Below are 27,264 nucleotides of genomic sequence, written 5' to 3'. Positions count from 1 at the left end.
TGTGTGAGAACACTATCGAGAGTGTGAAAGCGATTCAGAATGAGGACACCGAGTCTGAAAAGACGAAGTGGAAAGAGAGTACGGGAAAGTTGGATGCGAATGGCTGCTGGATTGATTTGTCGGAGAATAAGAGGTGGATGTTGCCGGATGCGTATGTGATAGCTGTTGTGACGATGGCACACGGCTTGTCACATATTAGTGCGAAAGGTATCTGCAAGCTGTTGTCCCCTGTATGGAAGAATGATGGTATCGCCAAGTGTGCTGAGAGATTGGTTAAGAATTGTATGATATGTATGATGTACAATCCTGGTAAAGGAACTCCTACACCCCCTGGCCATTTTGCTCCTCCTTCATGTCCCTTTGAGGTGATTCAGTTAGACTTCATCCATATGGAGCAATGCAATAACCTAAAGTACATTTTAGTTGTGGTTTGCGCATTCTCCCGATGGATTGAAGCCTACCCTCTTAAAGACAACACTGCTCTGTCCACTGCAAAAATCCTACTGAAGGAATACTTCCCTCGGTATGGAATGCCACGGATTGTATGGTCCGATAACGGAAGTGAGTTTGTAGGGAGTGTGATGAAGAATGTGTGCAAGGGCCTTGGAATTACACAAAAATTCCACAGCGCCAATCATCCCCAGTCAGCAGGTTTGGTTGAAGGGTACAATGGCACCCTTAAATTGAAACTTGCGAAGATTCAGGCTACGACTGGTCTCTCGTGGCCTGACGCTTTGCCCTTAGCTCTTCTGTCAACCAGGGCGACTGTACACTCTCGAGTAGGGCTCAGTCCCTATGAGATTGTGTTCGGCCGTCCTGCCAATGTTTGGGGGGTCCCTAGACCCGGTGTGTTCTCTGATCTTGAGTATCCAATGTTGATCGATTATCTTCATGATCTGACTGCTAAACTGAGGTTAATTCACCAACAGGTCTTTGAAGCACTGCCGACGCAGACGGAGGGTCCAGGCCACCAGCTCCAGCCCGGAGACTGGGTGGTGACGAGGAATTTTGGCCGAAAGCGCAATCTTGAGCCTTGATTCACCGGACCCTACCAGGTGCTCCTTGCCACGAGGACTGCTGTTCGTTTGGAGGGGCGCAAGCATTGGGTGCATGCCACCCACACCAAAAAGGTACCTATACCTTTACCAGCGGACTCGTGGGTAAGGAAGGGCATCGCCTCGTCTGAAGTTGAGACCGTACCGAACTTTGTCCCATTCGGCGACGCTCAGCCTGTCGGAGATACCTCAGTGCAGCAGAACGATATTGTTGAACATTTGTCATCACAGAACTCAAGATCTGAACAACTGACTGGTAAACAGAACTCTGTTTCATCATCGGACCAACTGTTTGACGATCAGACTCGTCCTGGGAGAAGCCGATATTTTCTTCGCTCCAATACCAGAGACTAATAAAGAAATATTTTTGCTTTCTCCCCTGACATCGACGTTACCCCATTACCACTCTTCAGTCTGAACACTTTTGCATAATTGTGATTTTGTAAAATTTTGAGTTTTTTCCACATATGTGTATTTGTTTCCACAGCTAGGAAATTTTGTATATATATATTGTTGCTTAAAATACATTACATCCGGGTAGACCGTAGGGCCGCGCGGGTACTTCCTTCTGGTTAGTAGGTCTTGACACTAAGTCAGAGACCGTCGATTCCTAGGAACTCCTGGGGAAAGTGCGTCAAGAACGTTGCGGACGGTTTTAGAGGATGGCTTTCTCGAAGCTGTCGGAATTGGAAAAAGCTCAGGCCCAAAGATTCGAATTGCGTAGAATTGCACATACAAAATGCTTCATGTTTCAGGTGTTCCTTCTATTCCTAACTGTTTCTTCGTTATTGGTGGGTGGGGTGTATTACATGATACAGTCATTGTTGCCTACTGCCTCACCTACCCCTTCTTCTGAACCTAAACTTACCTTCACTGTCTCTCCTCATTCCTTCCACATCTTACCACAACACGAGCAGGTTAGACGTGCGGAATTCATGAACCATTCCTTCGTTCAGCTCCTTCATCAGCATCAGTTGGTGATGAACACTACCAATTGTTGGGTGTGTGGGTTAATGCCACATACCACCGATAAGGGAATTCCGTACTTGGTCCTTCCTTACAGTTCCCAGGGTTCAGCTCGAGCATTCCAAACAATGTTTCGAAGCGCACTAGATTCTTACCCCAATCGAGAGCCACGTTCTTCACACTTTGGTCCCGGTCCGTACCATAAGCCTTTGGCAATAGCGATTGCTGATTTAGATAGGGATATCTATGAGCCATCACTCATCCCAGAGGAAGAGGTGCGAGCCTATAGGGATCTGAGTGAGGTTGAGTATAGTGCGCTCGTGGGCGAAAGACAGCTCAAAAGTTCATCTCCAATATGGATCGTACCCCACCTTGGTAATTTTTGTCTGAAAGGCCGTGGCCGAAGCCCGAGAGCTCACCTTGGGGAGAGTGCTTGCTCTGAGACGTATGTTCTACCAATGCTCTCTTCCCCTGTTCTCCTGACTGCCAAGGGTACGTACTTTGTCTGTTAAGACCGTGCATATACATGGTTGCCCCTTGACTTCGCGGGCACCTGTTATATTGCAAACTTGTTGCCACCGACTTTTACGGTTGCCTCAGATTATCACAAGACTAGAGTTGTGAGAGGCGTGATTAGCAAAGAGGACACTGCCGGCCAAGAGGCAGGAGACTTTTTCAAGGGTTTCTTGCCGTTTTGGGGACCTATGATCAATAGTAGGAACCTGAGACAGTTGACTCGAGTGGTGGAATCGACAGCTAATATCACTGCCAGTGCCCGTGGCAATATTACAGCTGAGCTTCAGGCGGATAGGCTTATGACGTTACAAAATCGTATGGTTTTAGACGTCGTCTTAGCAGATCGAGGTGGAGTATGTAAGGTGATCCATTCGAGTTGTCGTATATTCATTCCAGACAACGCTCCGACTGTCTATCAAGCCATCTCGAAGTTGCATAAGATCTCCGAGTCCATACACGTGGACGTAGGGGATTGGACGCTACTCGGGTGGTTTTGGGGCCTAATGTCGACTTGGGGTTGGAAGATTCTGATGATCATTGGGGTTGTTGTAGCATTCCTGTTCACGTGTTGTCTTTGTGTGCAGTGTGGTCCTGCCTTATGTGGCCTCTGTGCTACGACGTGTATAAGGCAGCCGCCTGTTACCAAAGGAACTCTGATGGATAGAATTATGTTGCAACAGCATCTAGATGGTCTGATGAATATCGAGATCGATTCTGATTCCGACTAGTGCTTGCCTACATGAGGGCAAAAGGAGCGTCTGAGGTTCCGTGACAATTGTAAGTGGTGTTTTCGACTCGCACGAATATGGTCGAGTCTGGTATCTATGAACCGCAAATGACGAGTTTAGTGGGTGTACGCGTTTTCGCTGTGCTAACCTAAACCGTTCGTTTGTTTCGTGGGTTTCTTCATCTGAACCCACGGGTTCCATCTTAGATACGGCATCCATTTTGTTTCTTGCCCTCAAGTAGCCAGTGACCCTGGGACCCTGGGATCCCCAATCTCTTGCGGAAGACACGTGTTCCTTTGAAGGTGTCTTTATGATGAGGGGGATGACACTGTAAGGCAGATGGCCCCGCTCGAGGCTCATCTTGCCGTGCCGGTCTATTGTCTTAGTTGTGCATTCATTAGGCACGTCTCCTTTGATGCCTGCAACTCGTGTTTCCTGATACCACCCCTTTTACACCCTCTTCGATCTGTTCACTGTCCTCGTCTTCCTCTGCACCTGTTTCTGTCTCTTCCTCGATTCGTTTACAGCCGAACGGAATGTACTAATGGTGGGAAGATGTACTTTTTCAGTTGGGAACTGCCACATGCTACTGTAATTATGTTCCGGGCCCTAAATACATGAAAGCGACCCCCTCTGACTTTTACGATGGGAACCAGGTTGTAATCTTTTGTGCACCATGTTATCCTATGCCCAAAAACTGTATAAGAAGAGCGATCCACAGATACAATTGGAAGCAGACTCCTCGAACTTGCACATGTTGTACTTCCTGTGACTTCTGTGTTCCCTGCAGTAATAAACCTCGAATCTTTGACGCCGAAGGAAGTGTCCCGTGTCTCTGTAATTTGTACGCCGGAACAGGTTGCCTACGAAGGTTTCAGGTGTTATCCCTGGCACCGCTGGGTACTTAGAAAAAACCCAGTCCTTCAGCATGTCTGGGTATACCCTTCCCACTTAGGGTGAAAATGAAACACAGAAAGATGATGGACAGAATGTTGAACATTGTCAAACATTCACCCCCAGTCACAGATCTGGGTTTAATCCATCGTTATTTTGCTCACCACGCCACCCCAGTTCAGACATATGCAAATCAGTCTCGACCCTGTGCCTCATGGGAACAGTCCAGACCGAACTGCCAGGCCATGTCTTCCCTGGACAGGAATCAAGCATCCTAGGACACAGATCAGAACCAATCTTTTTTTAAGTACTTACACTTAAGAGACTATTTTTTAAGACAACAAATGATTCAGATACCGCACAATTGTGACTTAATGCCATGTTTAATGCATACTAATCAAAAACCACGAATCAGCACAATGTATCTGTTATTTTGGCAATATAGGGGGATGATAGTTAACAAGTGGCCAATAAGTGGAGCCAAGCTCTAGAGCTAGCCATTATTCCTGCTGAATTAACCTCCGCTTTAGATATTTTAGATGGGGCTATGCACTCTATCAATTTAAAATGACAGCAATTTCGCACTATCTGCATGTTGTACTATACTCCTGATAAGATTGCAAAATGGGCACAGACGGTATTGGGAGATGGTTGAGACAGAATGCTCTGTCCAACGCTCTGTCCAAAATGTGGAATGGCAGCCATTAACATGGTACAAATGTTTTGTACCTTCCCTATGCTGGTTAACTTTTGGAGGACGAAGTGGTTACAATTATTGAGAATCGTTTGGGGCTGGATTTCTCTCCCACTATTAAAAAAATTATGTTAGGCTACAAAGAGTGCGCCAACAGGGGATTGAGATCTTTTTTCTCTATTATTTTGGTGGCTGCCCGTCTATGCATGGAAAGAGTGTGGATCTCGCTGAATCCTCCTGTTGCATTAGAATGGTGGCCATTATGAAAGATGTATACAAGAGGGTGCGCACACTAGCTAAAACTAGAGGTACGTGCTCATTCCAGAAATATTACCGCATATGGAACAGTTTTTTTGATTTTACGCATTGGATCTAGATTTAAAACTGAATTGAGGATTCTTTTTTTTCCTTTCTCTTTATCACTAGGTGCCACCCATCCCCATCCACGCACACAAAGCCCTTCACGATCAAGGCCCGATCTACCTCAACAGCCGAATCAACTTCCACGCTCCCAAACGCCACCTCCGATCAGCCAGCCACGCCCTCGCCGCCGTCCCACGCATCCGTAGAGCGACAACAGGAGGAAGGTCCTTCTCCTACCTTGCCGCCAAGACCTGGAACTCCCTCCCTCCCTCCCTGCGCCTGACCCAAGACCACCTCTCCTTCAGGAAGAAGCTCAAGACCTGGCTGTTCGAGCAGTAACGGCACCCCCCCCCCCCCCCCCCCCCCCCCCCCCCTTAGCGCCTTGAGACCCTACGGGTAAGTAGTGCGCTCTATAAATGTCTGATTGATTGATTGATCCCTTTTTCTCTCGGTCTCTTTTTTTCTATTGCTACAAGATTAAGCAAAGTATAAATGCAAAGCATTGCGTATGTACTAATTTTCTTTTTTTCGTTTTTCTGTACCCTTTGGCCAAAACCAGTACAAAAGTACTTTATATTTCTAAATTACTGTGGAATATTTCTTGTGTTTTTACTTTATGACTGTTTGTATGCTGCATAAATACTTTGCACATTGTCTCTAAGTTAAGCAGGACTGTTTTTGTGCCAAGCTACCAGAGGCGTTAAACTCAGATTAATTTAGTGGCTTTTGTGGTTCACTCTGATAGGGATTTTGACTGTTGCTTTAACAGGGCTAACACCTCATTCGACCAGAAACACAATTTCTCACATTCTTACTACCAGAGAAATTGTTGTGCCGACTTTGATGAAAATATGTAGTCTGCAAAGGTACAAGACACAGGATGTCTCTCACGCATGACAATAGAAAATTTTTGGTAGAGTTTGCCTATCAAAGTTAATTTCAGATAGATAGATATACAAGGTATTCATTCATGGCACCTTGTAAGGTTGATTAGATAAAATCAGTGGACCCTGTTGTGATAGGACTTCATAAGTTAAGAAGATTATGGCACACGCATCTATGTTTATTGAGTTGCTTGCATAATAAATCCAAACTGTGCAAATTGGTAGGACTCAGTATTGTGAGTTTCAGTAAGGAAAAGTCCCAGCTCGGATCATGTGATCAGTTTACGTAGTTGATGGGGAGTAGGTACTGCTCAGTATGGTTGAGGAAGATTCATCCTTCACAGGTTTCAGGTTTGAAAGGAGCCATATCAAGACTCATAAAAAGGGCTAGTGGAATTATGCATAATGATCTATTTGCCGCAATTTCTACATACTCCATCATTTTCCGCATAATTTGTAGTTTGAATAAAAAAAAATTCTAGGTCATTTTTCGGTTGCAGAATTCTTGGATTTAGTTGTTCAGCGGATATGTTCAAGGTGATACATTTGACATTTCGGTGTTATTGTATGCAACAGTGACAAAATACTAAAATAATACTGCTTCAAAATGTGCCACAAGACACCACGTAATTTGCCTTTTCTTGCCACATAATTTAGCCAACTCTGATAAAAAATGAGGTCCTCCCCTGCTGCATAATTCCGCGGGCTCTGCAGATAGGTGTGCTTGTGTGTTCCTGATTTGTTATTGCAAAAGAAGCTGGTCGCCCTCTGAGCCCATACACATTCTGTAGAGAAACTACCTGATTGAACAATGGTCCATTAGCAATTGAAAATCATCCTGTGGATCTTAGAGGTTTGGAGAAAACATCTTAGTGAGTTTGAAAGTGGAATGCTTTCTAGTTCGAACAGAGACCTTTCTTTTCGTAGGAGTAGGATGAACTGAAGATCTGCCAGGCCCAATGTTTTCAGAGCTTTAAAAAGTCACTTTCAGCAAGGTAGGTCTTTCACAAGAGAACAATTTTAGTTTGATTTATTAAATTTATTTGACAGGGATAATTGATCTAATCACTGGTGGGCACCCTTGGAGACATGTAGGAAAGGAGATTGCAGGTATTAGATCCCACTACTCAGGGAAGGGGAGAACAGAACAGAGTAGCATCTAGTGACATATAGAATCAAAGGTCACATTTGGATTTCCAACAAGAGCTCTCAACTAGAATAAGTGCATGCATCAGGCAGTCACTATGTGACTGTGGCAGGCAAGCTAAATGTAGTAAAGTCAGATACCCAAAGATCTCAGAATGAGTGCCGTTAGCTAATGTGTCCTTTCTACTCCAGTTAACACAAGTTCAAAGTTGTGCAAACTACCCAAGATGATTTGTAACAACTTCATTGTTTCAGGAGGAGCTTACTTGGTGCTGGACTGGCAGGAGGAACTTTTTTGATAGTAATGCACAAGGTGAGCCCAGCGGTTGAGTGCCACCAGGACCACTGTTTCTTGTGTATTGCCACTCACAATATGGTTATGATGCTGACCAATGCCAGTATTGAACCACAAGTCACAGAGAGAGCTGCAGTCCAGCCACCCAAAATGGAGTGCCTCCTTCAGTCTGGTGGTCCTATTTAGCTTCTACAGAAAAGTCCATGTATGCTTCCTTCAGTCGTATCTTGCTCCCAGTTGTCATGTCGTCTCGCCTGACCCGGTCTTGGGACAGGACAGGCAAACAGGAAACGGGAACCGGAAAAAGAATTAGGCTGTGAGCCAGTATGAGACTGGCAGGTAATAAAGCAAAACGTACTTCCAGTCACCTCTGACTCCTGTGTATCATTGCAAGGGGCGATCGCGACACTGGCGACGAGGGTGGGATGTATACAAGCCCACAAGTAAAGCCATCGCCCAGCCATCTACATTTTGGCCAACCAGCGAGTCTTGCAGTCCAGTTTGCCGACGGCGCGGAAAGAGCGCGAAAATTAAACCGGCATCGGAACTGCCCTGCATATGCCTGCCAGAAGCCTGCCGACCTGCCAAGGACATCGCGCCACTCATCCGAACGGGCAGTGCTGAACAGGAGCGTGTGTGCAGAAGCGCATGTCCCCTCGTGTTGACGGACACGAGAAACCCAGAACACAAAGCAGCATCAAAGCGGCAACATCGTGGCACGAGAGACCCGCCCGCCTTTAAAGACGTGAAGAGCACGGCCAGAAAAAAGGGTGAGTCGTGCCCTCAGCGGCCCCAGAAAAAACGAAAGAGCACGTTTGTGACAGTAGTGAGAGTGCAAGTATACAAGTGGGGAGAGACACAACGTCCCACATGGTGGCCATCTTAGAGTCAGGCACCAGCCACCAGATAACCCACGATTTTACAACGGCGGCCATATTGAGGTCAGGCACCATACACTGCAAAGTCACAGACCAACATAAAAGGAGCGGGGAAAGCTTATAAAGGGACAAAGTCAAGTCTCCTACATCAGAAAACAAAAATAAATAGAGAACAGGGGTCTCGTGTAGCATACAGTCAGCTACATTCTGTTGCACCATAACAAAACTCACAGAAAGCTCCTATTTAAGTGGAATAAAGCCTGCAATAACAGAAGGGTGGGAGAATTCACGCAGCCACACCAAGTCACGAGTTCCAGATGTCAAACACGGCTCCTGACAGCTCATCTGGAGGGAACGGCGTAGCAGGCCCAGCCCTACAGGCTAACACAGTAAGACCGGCCCCACAAGTCAACGCAGCCATGATGCCTCACGCTCCCATGGGGGCTCCCTTCATGCGACAACCGCAGCCACTAGTATTAACGCCAGGCAACAGCATGGGGCCGGCATGGAAGAGCTGGAGCGAGGACTTTGAGGACTACATGGTAGGATCCTTGGTGCAAGACCCTAAACAAAAACTAGTGGCACTAAGAAACTTAATAGGCCAAGAAATAGCGCAAATCATCAAAGAGTTACCAAATGCAGCAACTGCCACCTACGAGGAGGTAAAAGGTGCCCCCGACAGACGATTCCTTCACAAGCGCAACGTAGACTATGAGCGATACACGTTCAACTTAGCCACTCAAGAAAAAGAAGAGTGCATGAGCGATTTCATCATGCGCATCAAGCGGATGGCACGATATTGTGAATTTGACAACTTCAAAACAGAGGACGCCCTGCGACTCCGCATCATCGATGGATGCCAATCTGAATCTCTCCGCCGGAGACTCCTAAAGAAACAGTACACTCTAGAAGAGATCGAGGAACTAACAAGAATTAACGACCAGGCAGAAAACTATGCCAAGCGAATGGAAACTCACAAACCGGACCGGAAAGAACACGCCCTCCGAGTCCAGACACACAGAACTACCAGAACTACCAGACCCACGTCAAACTCTCATAGGTCAGGCCAACAATCATACACTACTCGGAAAACTTCCTCTAAACGAAGCTCGCGGCACACCAAGTCTGCCAAATCAGTGCCCACCTGTTACAGATGTGGACAGGACTACCCACACTCAGGACAATGTCCAGCAATTGGTCAGCGATGCCATCGCTGTGGGAGAGATAATCACTTCGAAATAGCATGTCAGGCCAAACAGTCAACCCACAGGTCGTCAAACAAAAGTCACGACACACGACACCACGCACGGGCCATAAAAGGGAGAGAAGGACGTTCATCCAGCTCCTCAAATTCCAGCATTCAATCAGCACACTCATACCGATCACGAGGTCGAGCCACAAGCATTCACCGATCCAGACACCAGACGACAGAGTCCTACCGGACACACAGAACCACGTCCAGCGACTCATCATCACACACGCCTGTATCGCAGGACAGTGACGAATATATCTGCATGGTATCAGACCCTGACCGTCTGAAACGATACCCATAGCTGGACATCATGATAGGAGATCACCCAGCGAAATTTGTTCTGGACTCAGGAGCGTCGCTAAACTACATCTGCGCTCTAGAATACTACAACATGAAACAACGACCCAAACTGGAGCCAGCAGCCGTCCGCATATTCACATGGATGTCACGCAAACCTCTACCTTGCCTGGGTCGTTTCCACACTACCCTCACATTCAAGGACCGGAGAATCTCAGCCTATTTCCACGTGGTAGAAGGGCCAGATGTGGCAGACTGCCTACTCAGTTTATCCACAGCAGAAAGGCTGAAACTAGTGGAACTCCTCTATATGACCGAAGATGCCCCTGACATCGTGGCGAAATTCCCGAACCTCTTCAAGGGCCTTGGGAAACTAAATCATTTCAAGGTGAAGCTGCACATTGATGAACGTGTGACACCCATCGCTCAACACCACAGGAAGGTGCCGTTCCACCTACAACAAGCCGTCGACGACGAGGTCCAAGAACTTCTACAAACAGACAGCATTGAGCGCACGTCAGGACCCACCCCATGGGTATCACCAGTCATGATGGTCCCCAAAAAGGGATAGGACAACAAAGTCAGACTGTGTGTCGACATGCGCGCACCTAATACTGCCATCGAGCGGGAGCGCCACCCGGGGCCCCACATCAGTGACAGGATTACGAGACTCAATGGCGCTACCGTATTCTCCAAGCTCGACCTCAACAAAGGTTACCATCAGCTGGAGCTTCATGACAAATCGAGATATATCACGACGTTTACCACACATCAAGGCCTCTTCCGTTATAAACGTCTGAACTTTGGCATTTCCTCGGCCGCCGAAATCTTCCAGGAAGCCATCCGGCGAGTCATACAAGGTATCCCCAACGCCTTCAATTATAGTGATGACCTGCTAGTCTTTGGCAAAGATCAAACGGAACACGACACCGCTCTGGACAGGGTATGCCACGCTCTGCTGACTGCAAACCTAACACTCAATGCCAGCAAATGCTTATTTCACAAAGACACCCTGAAGTTCTATGGACATATCTTTTCCAAAGAGGGGATGAGGCCTGACCCAGAAAAGGTAGCTGCTCTCGCTGACACCCCGACACCCCGAGATGTGAGTGATCTCCGCTCATTCCTTGGAATGGCAAGCTACTGCGCACGCTACATCCGCGACGACGCCACGATCAGCTACCCCCTACGAGAACTTACACGCCAGGGTCAACCTTTTGAATGGACTGATGCATGCAAACAGGCATTCACCGTGATCAAACAAGCCGTTGGGTCTGCCATAAATCTTGCCTACTTCGACACAAAGAAGAAAACTGAAATCACAGTTGACGCCAGCCCGGTGGGTCTGGGCGCCATCCTGGCCCAGTACCGTGAGAACTCTGACCAGCGCCACATCATTGCGTATGCAAGCCGCAGCCTCACGGACACTGAAAAAGCATATTCCGAACCAGAGAAAGAAAGCCTAGCTGTGGTGTGGGCGTGTGAACATTTCCACCTGTTTGTCTATGGCAAACACTTCACGATTATCACAGACCATCAGTCCCTCATCACGATTTTTGGAAACCCCAACGCTAAAATGCCGCCACGCATTGAACGGTGGGGCCTACGCCTGCAAGACTACATATTCACCATCATCCATAAGCCAGGGAAAGCCGAGAATCCAGCTGATTTTATGTCACGACACCCTCTAGTCAGTGCTCGAGCTGCTCAATCCGTCGCTGACGACTACATTCACTTTGTCGTTGACACAGCATGTCCACCCACGGTCCCTCTGGAAGCCATTCAAGAAGCATCAGCACTCGACCCGCTTGTGCAGGCAGTCATGACTCGCGTCCGCACAAACTCCTGGAGGGATGTGAAGCGGTCGCCCCAAGACTCTGACCAGCTTCTTCACGACCTCGCAGCTTTCCAGCGCGTGCATGATGAACTCTCCATCAGTGACAATGGGCTCCTTCTGAGAGGGGGGAGGATCGTGATTCCACACAAGTTACGCCAAGGGGTCATCAACTTGGCACACGAAGGCCACAGAGGCATAAATGCAACAAAGAAGGCTCTGAGAGAACGTGTCTGGTTCCCCACGCTGGATCAAATGGTAGAAGCAACATTGAAAGACTGCATGACATGCCAGGTGGTCAGTCGAGAGGAGCCACCTGCACCGCTCCAAATGTCAGAGCTACCGGAAGGAGTATGGCAACAAGTTGCAGTCGACTTCTTCGGACCACTGCAGTCAGGACAATACATCATAGTCGTCATGGACGAGTACTCTCGATTTCCATTTGCACACCTGATATCGTCCACCAGAGCAACAACAGTCATCCCAGTACTAGACGAAATCTTCGCAGCATGGGGCATTCCCTTACAGGTGAAATCTGACAACGGCCCCCCATTCAACAGCCATGAATTTACAGACTTTGCGACCCACCTCAACTTCAAACATCAAAAAATCACTCCACTATGGCCGCAGGCCAACGGCACGGTGGAACGATTCATGGGGACACTTAAAAAAGCAATTCAGCAAGCTGAGCTAACACACCGAGACATCCAACAAACATTGAACGAGGTATTAAGAGCATACCGGACCACGCCTCACAGCACTACAAATCAGTGCCCGGCCACCGTGATGCTGGGAAGGGCGCCCCGCACTCGACTACCCAGTGAACACTGCACCTCAACCACGAACCATCACTGTTGATCACAACACACTGGTCGAGATGGACCATGAAAAGAAACTCAAAATGAAAACATATGCCGACCGGCGCAGACGCGCCAAGGAATCTGACATCCAGGAAGGAGACTGGGTGATAGTCCGAGGTGACCGGCGAGCCAAAGCAGACAGTCGGTATCTTGATATTCCCCTACAAGTCAGCAAAAGGAAAGGAACCATGATCACGGCAAAGGCTGACCACAAACAGATAACAAGGAATATATCGCACTTCAAGAGATGCAATCTACGCAGCAACCAAGAGACTTCCTCGAGCCAATTTTCAAGCGATTCAGCAAGCCAAGGTGATAGTAGTGACCAAAACCACCACAGTCCCACACGAATCACCAGTGCCGCCAAACACCCCGTCCAGGCATCAGAGCGAGAGAAACGTCCACAACGCCTGATAAGGAAAACTCGGCGACTTGTTGAAGAAATGTAAAGGAAGGTGAGACTTTGTAGAAAAGGGGGAGATGTCATGTCGTCTCGCCTGACCCTGTCTTGGGACAGGACAGGCGAACAGGAAATGGGGGAACAGGAAACGGGAACCGGAAAAAGAATTAGGCTGTGAGCCAGTATGAGACTGGCAGGTTATAAAGCAAGACGTACTTCCAGTCACCTCTGACTCCTGTGTATCATTGCAAGGGGCGATCGCGACACCAGTCACCAGATCTTGTTGACAGTCAGCTGTACAGCGGATCCTACCCTGGATCCGATTGGACGGGTTTTACTGCTGCCTATAAATAGAAGAGGTCTTTGGCTATGTGTAGAACATGGACTTTCACTTTGGAACTGCTGTGTGGGCCTTGATCACATTCAATGGTCGAGGGAGAGTCTCCGCTAATCAAAGGTTCACTAAAACTAGGATGAAATTTTAAGGCATAATCAAGTGCACATTGTTGAATAGCTGTGCTTACATATTTTTTGTTCTGTGGTAGCAGCTCTATCTTATGTAGTCAGCTTGCCACGCCCCCAATAGCAGATATTTTAAAAAATCAGCAGAGAGGAAGCTACCCTTTCATTCGTCTGCTGTTTACTAATCAAATACTGATCACATTTTGTTTGAACTTGCAATATGAATGAAACATTAAACACATTCTCCCCGAGTTAAATGGTGAACGAAGAGGTACTAGTTGAAAACATCCATTGGTTTGAAATGGAACCACGTGCATGTCACAGCACACATTTTATAACGTTTTTGTCAGTAGACCAAATTCGAAATGAATGTACAGAAAAATAAATCATCTCTATTAATATACATATACAACTTATTAACACTGGAATCTCATTTCTAAACTTCAAATTTAAGAATCAGAAGTGTACGAGTCAGGTTACAAAACAGCATGACAACATTAGCTAGGTCTTTATCCAGAATAGCTGCGGCATTGTAGTGATTTCTATCACGTGCCAATAGACATTTTTGACTGCTGTTAGCATTTTTTTTAATTGTCTTACTCACATTTACATTGTTAGATACTGCCACACATAACCCGGGGTCTGATAATTCAATGGCCTTATTACCATGCACATATTATAATGTATTAATACACTACTTGTTTAAAATATTAAAACATTTAGTTGTGGTCACCTCGAATCCACCGATTGGGAATCTGCGAGTAAGGGAGCGATTGGGAGTTTATGAAGTGCCTCTGTACCGCCAACAATCACCATAGATTTCATTCCATGCACCGGGGATCCTGCAAAAACAAGCATGAGCTCGATGGAGTATGACAACGAATATTTTAAAGCTCTGTTAATATACAATTATATCTTACTGGGAGATCTTTTAAGTAGAACCAATTGTGGCATCAGAGAAGAGGATGTCTCCTCACACAAAGTAATCACACCAGCCCTTCCTTTTAATTCAGGCTGAAGAGAACATTTGCTCTCACTTATTAGTGTAATGCAAGTAAAAGAAAATTGACGTAATGGAAATGACAACTGACTGCAAGGGGCAGTTGGACCAGGTGCCACTGATCTTTTATACCGACGTACACTCATTAAGGGCAAACATTTTTATAGCTAATATTTCAACATTAGATTATGCATTCTCTGTACTGGTGCTGTGACCTATATATTTGATACCATTTGTGATTGCTCCAGTGTCTGAATCCCAGAGACATCCTGAACACTGCATCTCTTCCAAGGGACACACCAATCACACCGCACTGCCTCATAAGTTTTTTTTTAAGTTCAAGTATCTTTATTGCTGATTTAAAAAAGAAGTACATTTGTAATACAATAGCAATACAGCATTTCAGAATCAAATATATAATAAATAGTAACGAAGAATTTAAAAAAGGATTTCATAACCAAGAACTACTAGACTGGGATAAAAGATTGCAAAATTATCATTTTTTTTGAATGGTCAAATAAACATCAAGACAAATAATAAATACTATAAATTCAAACATAAAGTATAAATCCCAGGAGTATGGAACAGGTGAGGCAACTACATATATATCACAACATAAACATATGTTAGTTATATTGCTTAATAGATAAGATAATCAGCGAGGGAAAAAGAGGCGAAAAGAGGGAAAAGAAAAAGAAGAAAGAGTACAAGGAGAAAAGGCAGAAGGATAAAAAACGGTGGGAAGGGACATCCGCTATATTAGTCTATATAAAAAAAAATGTAAATGTTAGTTTGTTCAAGATCGCAAATCTCAGAAAGTACTTCACTGATTGCTTTGAAATTTTGACACAATGTTGGATTCGAATACGCGCGTGTTTTATATACACAACGTTGGATTCCAATACTCGCATGTTGAATACGCACGTGTTTTTAATCGAAAGCCCGAACAGACACATACAAATGTCAATGTTCGTTTGTTCAAAATCTTAAATCTCTGAAAGTTGTTCACAGATTGCTTTGAAATTTTGACAACTTTGGATTTGATTAAGCGTGTGTTTATATATACACAATGTTGGAATCGAACATTAAGAAAGGACGCATAGAGATAATAGTCTACATATATTAGGATGGACAGTTGGTGTCAGGATGGCAGACCGGGACGTGGGTGGAGGGAGGAGGGAGGGGGGGGGGGGAGGAGTTGGTTCACTTTGCAATATTAGCGCGTGTTTATATATATATATATATATATATATACACAACGTTGTATTCAAATACAAGCGAGTCCAATACGCGCATGTTTTTAATCAAAAGGACGAACAGACCCTATTGAATTGGTTGCTGTGGAACAACTACAAGGGACGCATAGAGACAATAGTCTACATATATTAGGATGGACTGTTGGTGTCAGGATGGCAGACTGGGAAGTGGGTGGAGGGAGGGGGAGGAGTTGGTTCACTTTGCAACATTAGCGCGTGTTTATAGATACACAACGTTGGATTCGAATACGCCCGTGTACAATACGCTCGTGTTTTTAATAGAAAGGCTGAACAGACCCTATCTATTTGCTTGCTGCGCAACAACTACAAGGGATGCAGAGACAATAGTCACAAAAACATATTGTATACCCACAAGCATTGTGAAATTAAACTTATTAGAAATGTGCGCTTACTCTTTTCTTCCTCTTCCATTTAACCAGACTGAGCCACAGCAACGCCTGGCATGGTACAGCTAGTAAGAAAATAAATTAAGTAATGGAATCAAAGGGATATTGAGCTACCAACTCCTGAGAGGACAAATTCATATAATTATTCAGAGACCACCAAACATCACTAGAAATTGAAGGAGAGTCATGCTTCTTTTCAACAAAAGTATGAGCTTCACAAAGATATAAAACCCATGCCCACCAGGTATGAAAAGAAAAGAGATGACAAGATTTCCATTCTGTGAGTATAATTTTAACAGCAATGGATAAAAGTAAATCTAAGAGTTCCAAATCCGTATTGTCAAGAGGTAAAGGAATAACTGTAGCCCATGTGCCTAGCAAAATCATAGGTAAAGAGAGACTTATAGATGTATTAAAAAAAAATCTAAAATCTTTTTATTGAAACAGAACAGCTACATTAAAATACACATCAGATAGCAGCGGAAGTGCATTGGTACAGTTACAATCATACAAATGTAAAAATCAATTGGCGAGATCTATGTAAGCCAATCCCTGTAGCGCACCCCTCACAAAATTCAACGTTCTATGTTTAAGCTCCCCTACCCTCCCTGCCCAGGCCCCCCCCTCCACGCTATGTCCCCCCCCCCCCCTGCTTCATGGCCATTCCCTCTTGCAACTGTGGACGGGCAGTCCCTCAAACAGTAGGGTGCATTAAGTGCTCGCAGAGCGTGTCGGTCAGAAGATGAATTCCTATAGGGGCCTCACTCATCCCAGTGGTGAACCATCCGGGGTACTCAACCATTCCCCCCTGTGTCGTCTCCATGCCAACCATATCTTCTCCCATTTCTTGGGGCAACCCCTGCTGTTATAAATAACTTTCTCTGCCCTTTGGCACCAGTCCAGGTCCCGCTCCCATTCCTCCACCGTTGGTGACAGGTCACCCCCCCCCCCAGAGTCGAGCTATGTTCCTTTTTGCCACCATACTGGCAAGGGCTAGCCATATCTTGTCCCCCTTGGGCCAGGTAACGTCACCCGTCACCCCCAGTGATAAGAGTGGCTCAAATCCACCTGAGCGACTTACCTCACTCATCTATCATTCTCATATAATAAGCCAGCCAGGCAGTGGAGAAGAATTAGAAATATATTTTATTGGCCATAATATTCATCTGCAGATGGGCCCTGTCAGGTCTACACCCCAGGGAGTGCATCGAGAGGACTGACTCCTCTCATCACAGCAATACATTATCACATAGCATGGCAGAGTAAAACCACGCCCAGACTGGAAAAGTACTGGGCTCAGCAGAGGGTGAACAATGAACTCATACATGAGGCATCTGCACCTGCGAAGGCAACACTGTTATCACCCCTCAAGGCCACAGAGCCGAAGCTCTGCTACTCCAGGGCATGGAAACATTTCTGCAAAACTAACTCGAGGCAAGAAATGCTGAAACAGGGACTTTCTGCTCATAAGGGAGGGGGGAAAACTGTACCATGAGACATTGGAGCTGCAGAGCAAATGTCAGCATCAGAAATCTGTCTGTCATAGACAAGCTTCTCTCTCTTATAGGAAAGTATACAAAAATATCAATAATGGGAACCTAACAGATAGAAGGCAATGCACTACAAGTCTTCTAACTTAGAAGGCAAAAATAAGACAAAAGCTTAACCATTACAGAAACAATTCTATACAACTGAAGCTTGCATATTACAAAAATAGCTCAGTGGGTTGCAGCACATTAATAATAGGCTGTAACTTCATATTGGTTAGACACATTAGGCTAACATATTTACAACATCATTAGGACATTCTGTAACAGGAAAATTACAATCTATCACCAGAACGTGCCATCTGGCCTATAGCTGAACCTCTGCCCCAATTACTTCTTCCATAATCCCCTGCAGTTGAACCCAGTACGCACAGATTTTGGGGCAGTCCCATAAGATAAGAAAAAAGGTGCCCTCCTCCCCGCAGCCCCCCGGAGCCCCTTAAGCAGAAGTGTGAAGCTGCAAACCCAATCTTACGTTGCACCGTCCTTGGGGTGTAGGACCTATGGAGTATGCGCAGCTGAACCAGTCTGAATCTAGACCTGATCGCAACCTCTCTAGGGCACTGCAAAGCTTCGTTCCACTCATCTTCCAATAAGCCAAGATCCGACTCGCATTTTTCTCTCAACGGTCCCAGTATGTCCGGAAGGTTATTAATAAGCTTTTTATAGGTAAGGGAGATAGCTTAATCAATCATAGGGTCAAGCAGTAGCCTATCCTCAAGTGGGGCATATTCAGGTAGCGGCGGATGTGCGTGTATGGCATGTTTGAGTTGTTGGTAATGCACAAATTCTCCATCACCCATGTTGAACTCCGTCTGCAGACTCGCGAAATCCACCAGTTTTCCCCTCTTCCATACGTCCCCCAGCATGTCTATGCCTATCAGGCTCCACTGGTGCTGGTCTCGCAGCTTTGCAACCTCCAGAAGGAAGTCGCCTTTCCACAAAAGTGTACGGTCCGTAAGTTTCGCCTCGAATCCCAGTGACTTAGTTGCCCGTTTCCACACCTCTACCACCACAGCTGTCTGAGGCGGCAAGGTCCGGTTATGTCTGGTTTTAGAGTATAAGGCCTCCAAGTAGGAGTCCTCCCCCAGTGCCATACGGTCCACTCGGTACGCGGGTTCCTCCTTTGGGGAAAACACCCAACCATTTATATTGACCAGCTGTGTCGTCCAATAGTAGAGACGAATGTCGGGCACCGCCAACCCTACCTCATACATTCCCAGTTGTAGTTTAAGCGCTATTCTCGGGCACCCTCCACTCCACAATAATGAGCGTTGTTCTGACTCAAATGTTTTGAATACGTGCTCCGGGAAGGGCAAGCTCTGCAGTGTATAGAGCAATCGGGGCAGGGCAATCATCTAGAATAAGACGGCACGGCCCATTAGGGAGAGCGGGAGGGTCCTCCAGTGCATCACGTCGCTGTGAAGGCGTTCCAGTTGTGTCTGCACATTCAGACGGAGAAATTCGGTGTGACCCAGATTCCCAAGTATCGGAACTCTGTACGCAAGATTAGGCCTTCGCAGTCTTCCAAAATTTGAGGCTGGGGTCCCGCCAGGACACAACCCAGGGACTTACTCCAGTTGATGCGATATCCGGAGTATTCCCCAAACGTGCGTAGTATGACCATCAGCCTTTGTATGGACTCAGAGGGTCTCTGAGCATACAGCAAAATATCGTCGGCGTATAACGATATATGTTCCTCCCAGCCACCCCCAGGTCTATGCCCCACACCCCAGGGTCCGTACGAACCCAATGCGCCAGTGGCTAAGCGCTAGGGCAAAGAGAGTAGGGGAAAGTGGACAGCCCTGTCTCTTGCCGCGTCCCAGTTGGAACTCTCGTGACATGGCGCCATTAACCCGGACTCTCGTCAGGGGCTCTGTGTAGAGGAGCTTCACCAAGGCACAGAAGTTGTCACCAAATCCTAGCTTCTCCAAAACTGCATATAGGTAACTCCATTCAATACTATCGAAAGCCATACGTCATCAAGAGATTGCAGTGCCGCCGGCACTTCCTGTTGCTTAGTGACTGCTTGCAGGACCCCAAACAGGCGTCGCAGGTTGAGTCGTGTGCTTCTATGGGGCATAAAGCCCGACTGGTCCGGATGGACCAGTGTTTGTATCACCGCACCCAGGCGTGTGGCCAGGATATTCCGGAGGACCTTCGTCTCATAGTTGAGGAGGGATATAGGTCTGTAGGAGCTGCATTCCCCCTGCGGCTTACCGGCCTTATGGATCACTACGATCGTTGCCATCCGTAAATCCCTCGGAAGCTGTCCAGTCTCTCGCGCCTCGTGAAACATGTTGCACATGTGTGGTGCCGTGCGACTTGCTACGCACCCAAACGCTTCTGTCGGGAACCCGTCCCCCATGGCCTCCTCCACTTCTTTCTTGCATCCAGAATATCCCTGTCCGCAGCCTCCAGTAGGGGTAGCCGCAAGGGGGCTAGGAATTCACTACACTCCCTCTCCTCTCTAGTCGTTTGAGATTGGTAGACCTCCTCATAGTAGCGTGCAAATTCTTCCGCAATCGCCACAGTAGTGGTGCTGACCGGCCCGTCCGGTCGCTCTATTCCCGGCACCCAACTGTGCTCCGATCTCTTTTTTCCAGCCAGGCGATCATTCTGTTTGCCTTAATTCCCAAGTCATACACCCGCCGCTGGGTGGCAAGTGCATGCGCTCGTGCCTGTTCCGCCAGTACGTCCCTTAACTCCTTGCTCAGGAGGCATGCTGTATGCTGCCTGTCCTGCTCCTGCTCCTGGGTAAGCCCCGTCCCATCCTCCAGAGCGAGAAGCTCCAATTCCAGTTTTTCCACCTGCGCATGTTTTTCTTTGCGCCGTCTCCCAACCTCGGTCTGTACAAAATCCCTGGCCACTGTCTTGTATGCTTCCCATACTACCCTGGGGGAGCTCACAGACCCTACATTGTCCTCAGAATAATGATCCACCCTCTCTCGGAACCTCTCCTGAAACTCCCTGTCCTTAAATAAAAAGGCATCAAGCGGAGGGGGGACACTCCAATCTCGCCTGGGACCCACCATCTGAACCCCCACCAGTGAATGGTCAGAGATCCCTCTAGCTTTGTGATGTCCGTCCCTGAAGAGGCTCATGCAGTCTGCCCTTGTGAATATGTAATCGATCCTTGAGGATGAGCCATGGGCCGCAGAGACATGTGTGTATTGTGTAGCCCGCAGGTTGTGCGTTCTCCAGAGATCCAACAGACCCAGCGCATACGTAAAGTCCCTGAGGTGGTTCGCCCCTCCTCTACCCAGTGGGGGCGGCAGTCGGTCCAACTTCCTAACCATCACATCGTTCATATCCCCTCCCAGGATCAGTGTCCCAGCGGGCATTTCCAACAGCAACTTTCCAATATCGGGGAGAGTAGTCGTGTGGAGCTTTGGGGGAATGTAAAGGGAACATAGGTTCAGCGTACGACCCTTCCATTGTGCAGACGACGCCACATAGCGACCCAGGGGATCCAACCAGCACCGCCCCAGGACCAGTGGCAGGGAGTTTTTTTATAAGGATCCCTACACCCCTGGAGCCCGTAGTAAAGCCAGAGTGGGCACGCAAGGTGTAACCAAATCTTTCCAGGGCCTTGCAACGGTTCCCTAACAGATGTGCCTCCTGTAGGAGTACAACATCAGGGGCGTGCCTACGAAGATATTGAAGCACCACGGTGAGTTTGATTTTGTTTTGCAGGCCATTCACATTCCAGGATACTATTTTGATGTGTTGTGTCTGTGTCGTGTGGAATCCAGTCATCAGTCCTGTCCATTATAATGAGTAGTAACCAAATCTCGCCACCAACCCCCTCCCCTTCGACAGCTTATTGTGTCAATGGAGTCAGAGCAATCATATAATAGCAAAACAAACAATAAGAACTAGAACAAAACCCCCGTCCCCCCCGCCTCAATCCCCCACCCTGCTACACCTGCTACTCCGGCCAACCGCACCAGACATCCCCAACAAGCAGAGCGCCTGTAGCCCTAAAAACGAAAAACTCAGGGGTTAGTGGTGCAACCAAGTCCAGCATCCGGGGCTCCAATCCGACCCCTCCATTACAATTCCTCATCCACTCCAACAATTGTCCCATTCTGGAGCAGTGTACCATTATGAAAGCGTGCTCACAGGAGACTCAACTGGGGCCCTAAAAGTAACAGCAAATGTTGTTCAGGGCCTTCAAGTCTGTCTCTCATATGATCCCCAAACCATTCCGAGACCCTCCATCCCTCAACGGCCCTGTTGGGCCAGTATCAACAGCCCCCCATATACGTTACGTGTCTACGAATTCCGGCCAGTCCCAACCGATGTGGTCCGTCATGTCACCCCAGGTTCGGAGACACCGAAAGGCTACGGGTCCTCCTTCTGTTCTCTGGGTGCGGGCTCCCCTGCCTTTGTCATGCACCCTCCACTGACCCCACAGATGAGGCCGGAGACTGGGGCGCCGCGCTCCTCCAACTTCCCCCACGCTCCGTGCCCCACCGCTGTTGGCCACGCTCTTCAAGCCATGCATGCACCTCCTCCGGGGTGGTGAAGAAAAAGGATTTCCCTTCCGCCAAGACCTTGAGCCGCGCCGGGAAAAACATCATGTACTTGACTCCGCGTTCTCGGAGTTCTCTCTTGATGGCGTCAAATGAACGGCGTTCCTGCTGGACCTTGAGTGTGAAGTCTGGGAAGAAGCGTATCGTGGCATTTTCCACCCGAAGGTCCCCATGTTGCCGGGCGGCCTGCAGGATTGAATCCCTGTCTCTGTAGTTGAGAATCCGCGCGATGATGGTGCGCGCGGGATCGGTGCCCTGTGCGGCCGCTCCACCACGAAAAATGTTGACACTCTTGGGTTGCAGGCGATTTAGAATGAGCTCTTCCAGGAACAGTTCCATGCTGACCTCCTCCATTTTTTCCGGCGACCCGCAGGTTGTTCCTTCGGGCCCTCCCTTCCTGGTCCTCCAGCCACGCCGCCATCTGTCTCTGTTGGTGTGTGAGCTGTTGGACCTGTTGTTGTAACTGCTTGGTAGCATCATGTAGGTCCGTAATGGCGGCGGCGTTCTGATTGGCCTTCTTCGACGACTTGTTCAGGTCCGCCCACTGGAACGTTAGTTCGATAGACATTTTATCAATTTTGGACTCCAGAGTGGTGCCCAAAGATTGTATGGCCTGCATTATGGAGGACAGGGATGGCTCACGGGGCTCCTCCGAGGCCCCGGCTTGGGACCCGGCTCCCCCTCTCTGCTCCGCCGTGTAGTTGTCCATAGTGTTGGTTTGGGTCACCGTGGACTTCTTGTTTCTCATGGCCGTGCCCGGTATATGGTGCCCACCACTAGGCCCGCCGGCCTCCTGTTGCACCCCACCTCACCTCTCCTAGGCGAGGGTGGCTTCTGCAGACCCGGACTTCCCCACTGATGCAAGCCGGTCATGAGGGCCGTCTACCGGGGGTCTCGCACTTCCCCCACTGGTCCGCTGTCCGTTGTTGCCCCCGGCCTCAGTACCCTGGTCACTAAGGGCCTCTGTTGCTGTCACCTCCACGCGTCAGTGCGCACCCTCCGATTCCATATCCCAGGGTCGTCTTGGAAGGATTTGTAGGCCGCTCTGCCACCTTGTGCCTCCACGCGGTAGGGGTGCCGCCACACCGGTCTGCCCTCTCTGTCTCTGCCTCCGGGGGGGGGGGGCAGTCCATTCACCGCAGCTCCGTAGAGGGCAATACACCACACCAGCACACACCCGGGGAGGGTAACGGGGGCCCCAACCGCCACATCTCTCTCTGGCCATCGCAGCCACTTCGCGACCCCCCCCTGCGTCCTGCGCCAGTCAGCCGCCCACCTGCACTCCCAAGGCGGGCTGCTCTGCACTCGAGGCCGCTGCTTCTCTGGTGGGCTTTCACTGCGTAGGCCGCAGCAGGCCCGCACTCTCCGATCCCCGGTACTCGGCTCCCGGGGGGATGGATCCGAGCGCAAAACAGACCGTTGGGCGTAGGAGGATGTCAGCTCTCCGGCCCCGGTGTGTAACGTCGTGGAGATCCCAGATCAATCACGGATATTTAGGGATCTTCAGGGTTGCCGCCGGAGCGCCGCTGGATTATGCGGCCATCCTGGTCGATGCCAAGCCACGCCCCAGATGTATTAAAAATTAGTGATAAATGTTCCTGTATCAGTCCCCAAAAAGAATGTAGAACGTACATTCAAAAACAAATGTTTATGGGTGCCTGGTACTAAATTACAATTCCAACAAAGATCACTATCTCATAATTTCAACTTATGTAAACAGAATGTTAGAGATTTAATGTGAAGAATTTAGATTGGATTAGTGAAGGAGCAATTTTATTACCTAGGGATGATTTCCCAATCAATTACCAGGTGTCTTGTGAAATATGTTTAAAAATGTTGTCTTCAAAATGATGAGACCATTTAACTTACGTAATTGTAGAATGTGAAGGCAGTGGAGCGGATAAGAATTTATAAATTTTAGAAGCAGTATGACCTGAATGTATCCACATAGACAGAAGTGAGACAATAACCGGATCTGTAGAGAGGGTATTTTAGAAATGTTATTCCTTAGTTAAAAAAAAGAAGACAAATCTATGTTGCTGAGATTATATTTCCTGGCTGAGAAAGAAAAAGGAAGAGAATCATGATTAGTATCATAGAGGTCTTTCACTAGTCTAATATCTTTGGCAGCCCACGAAGAAGCTGCGCTAAGATCAATACCAGTAAGAAGGTTAGGATTGAACCATAAAGATGACCATCTTGATTTATGAATAGGTTTGGATACTTTATCAATATATTTCAATGCACTAACCATATCCGATATAATAAATTGAGAATGAGCTAAAACAAGTTTGGAGGCTGTGAGAAAGGAAGGAGTGGAAAAAGGAGCGCATTACTCTCGTTCAATATGAATCCAGGGAGGTATTTGTTGGGAATCCAGTAAGAATCAAAGTGCACCTTGAGATGCTAGAAAGGAATTTTGATATAGATTTAAATCGGGAAGATTACAACCACCCATGACATCAGTCTACCTAAGGTTTTTGTAAGCAATTCTGGCTTCCAGCATGAGAGTAAATCAATCTCATGAAAGAAGGCAGAGAAAAGCTTTTTAGGTAGCATGGAGGATAAAAAATTGATGATCGGCGTTATCTTCCTTTTAAGTGTTTGCAATCTGCCTCACCAGGAAATATATTTGGGAGACAAGTAAGACAAAAGATCCTTAACCTTATGACGTGGTATTCATTATAAGTGATGGTATCTAAAAGATCTTTACAGAACCAGTTTCCTAGATATTTAATGCGAGTCGATTGCCATTTGAAACCTGAATCACCCATGTGAGAAGGAAAACAGAATTTAGGAGGGAACAATTTTGTTTTTTCTTTGTTAAGAGTGTACCCAGAGACGACCAAAAAAATCACTATTAATATTAGCGATAACGGGGATCGCTGCTACAATATCCTCTGAAAAAATAAGGAAGTCATCGGCGTAAGCGACCGTTTTAAGTGTATCTGATCCAAAATGAAAACCCTTAATACCCATGTTCAGATTAAGTAGACAAAGAAGGTCGATGGATAGGAGAAGGAGACGGGGTTAGAGTGGGCACCCTTGTTTAGTGCCTTGGCGAAGATTAAAAAAAAGACGATGTAGCGCCATTAATCCTGATATTAGCTTTTGGTTGCGCATAGAGAGCCATAACCATATTAATTAAGGAATCACCAAGGTTATGGGATTCTAATTGTGCTCGTAGAAAAGGCCAAGCAACTTTATCAAAAGCTTTTTCGGCGTCAAGGGCGATCGCCACCGTTGGCAATTAGGAAAGTTTTGCTTTTTCTAAAATGTGACAAAGTCTGAATATTGTCTCTGGCAAGTCTACCCTTAACAAAACCTGTTTATGAATCATGGATAAGATTGTGAATATGACCTTCCATCTAGCTAAGATTTTGGGGAAGATTTTAGCTTCCATGTTCAATAATGAAATTGTATGAAAGTTTGTAGGATCCGAATGATCCTTACCTTCTTACGGTATGACTACAATAGTAGCCTCAGCAGCCAAGCCTGAAACCTTGCCAGAAAGAACATAATTATTAAAAATCTTTTTAAGATATTTGACTATTGAAGGATAAATGTTTTATAGCAGGTACTAGGAAACCGATCCGGTCCAGGAGCTTTCCCCGAATGTGTAGCTTTAATAGCCTGAATAATCTCATCAGTATCAATTGGTTTCCCCAGTTCAGTCATGTCCGCATGCGAAATATTATTAGTAGTGATCGAATTAAGAAACCGTTGGCAGGTACTCTTGGTACACTGATCCCGGGTTTGTATGTATAGTTTCATAGAATTTCCGCAAGACCCCAAGAATTTCTTGGGTCTGAAACTGCTTTGATCCGTTTTTATCAGTAATGTGAGTAGCATTGGTATTCGTATTCTGATATTTTAGAGTGGCAGCCAACAACTTACCAGTCCTATTTCGTAGCAATAAATTACGGGAATCTTGAGCGTGCACTCCAATATAAGCTCTTTTAGTGACTATGGAGTTAAGACAATTTCAAATGTTTTATATCCCTCAGGAGTAATTTGTAAATATAGCTCCTCTGTGTTTAAGGTTATCCCCCAAAGACTGTAGAGACTTTCTAATGTCACTGTTCCTTTTGGCCATTTTGATTAATAATGTGACTCCGTATGGTACTTTTAAATGCATCTCACAATACTATTGGAGAGTTCACCGAAGATTAATTATCTTTGAAGAAATGATCAATCTCACCGTTAAGTTTTTTAACTTTATCATTCTCTTACAAGATTTCTGTATTAAGACGCCAACTGCGAGAACCTCTAGTATCCATGAGATTGAGGATGGTTAAAGAGACTGCCGCATGGTCAGAAACAACTATTGGATGAATCATAACATTTATAGTATGTTTTAAAAAAGAGGCGTCAACCAAAAGATAATCAATACGAGAGAAACTAGATTGTGGAGAGGAAAAAAATGTGAAATCACTACCCGTAGGATAATGTAATCTCCGTGCATGAACAAGATGGTGAGACAAGCACATATTAAGGATATGTTTGTGCGCCCTAGGAGGTTGAAATTTAAAGGCAGAGTGTCTATCCAAAATAGGATCAAGGGGGAGATTAAAATCCCCTCCAACTATTGTTCTTGCATTCTGTGGAATGTCAGTGGCTTTTTTATTTATAGTTCACCAGAAAAGTGTATCATCTATGTTTGGGGCATATAAATTCATAATATATAGATCATTCAAAACCATTAGTCAGACGAGTAAGTAACCATCTGCCACTGATATCATGCTCAGCTGTGACTATAGACAAACCAGAACTTTAAGGGTAATACCCCATTCCTTTTCCCAGAAGCCTTGGAGCATGTAACATCGAGTACCCAATCTTTCCTCATAAGAAGAGTGTAGTGTTAATGAATGTTCATAGACACAGGAGGCTTGAGAATAGCTTTATTCAGCTCAAGAGCAGCACAGCGACAGGAACATAGTGCGAGCATCCAACTGACAAACTGTCAGCATTCCACTCCCAGCCTCAGAACTC

General features: G+C 46.8%; 1 protein-coding gene across 1 annotated transcript in view; it reads right to left on the bottom strand.

The window, feature by feature from the left end:
• Positions 1-27,264, bottom strand: part of LOC147722334 (mediator of RNA polymerase II transcription subunit 1-like) — a 597,606-nt gene that overhangs the window by 110,977 nt on the left and 459,365 nt on the right. The window contains exon 11 of the mRNA XM_086966831.1: positions 14,258-14,366. Within this exon, the coding sequence (XP_086822957.1) occupies positions 14,258-14,366 (109 nt within the window). The remainder of the gene's footprint in view (positions 1-14,257; positions 14,367-27,264) is intronic.

Source organism: Lissotriton vulgaris, chromosome 4_1 (genome assembly GCF_964263255.1).
Source record: "Lissotriton vulgaris chromosome 4_1, aLisVul1.2, whole genome shotgun sequence".
NCBI lineage: Eukaryota > Metazoa > Chordata > Amphibia > Caudata > Salamandridae > Lissotriton > Lissotriton vulgaris.
This window is presented reverse-complemented; position numbering and strand designations above follow the sequence as displayed.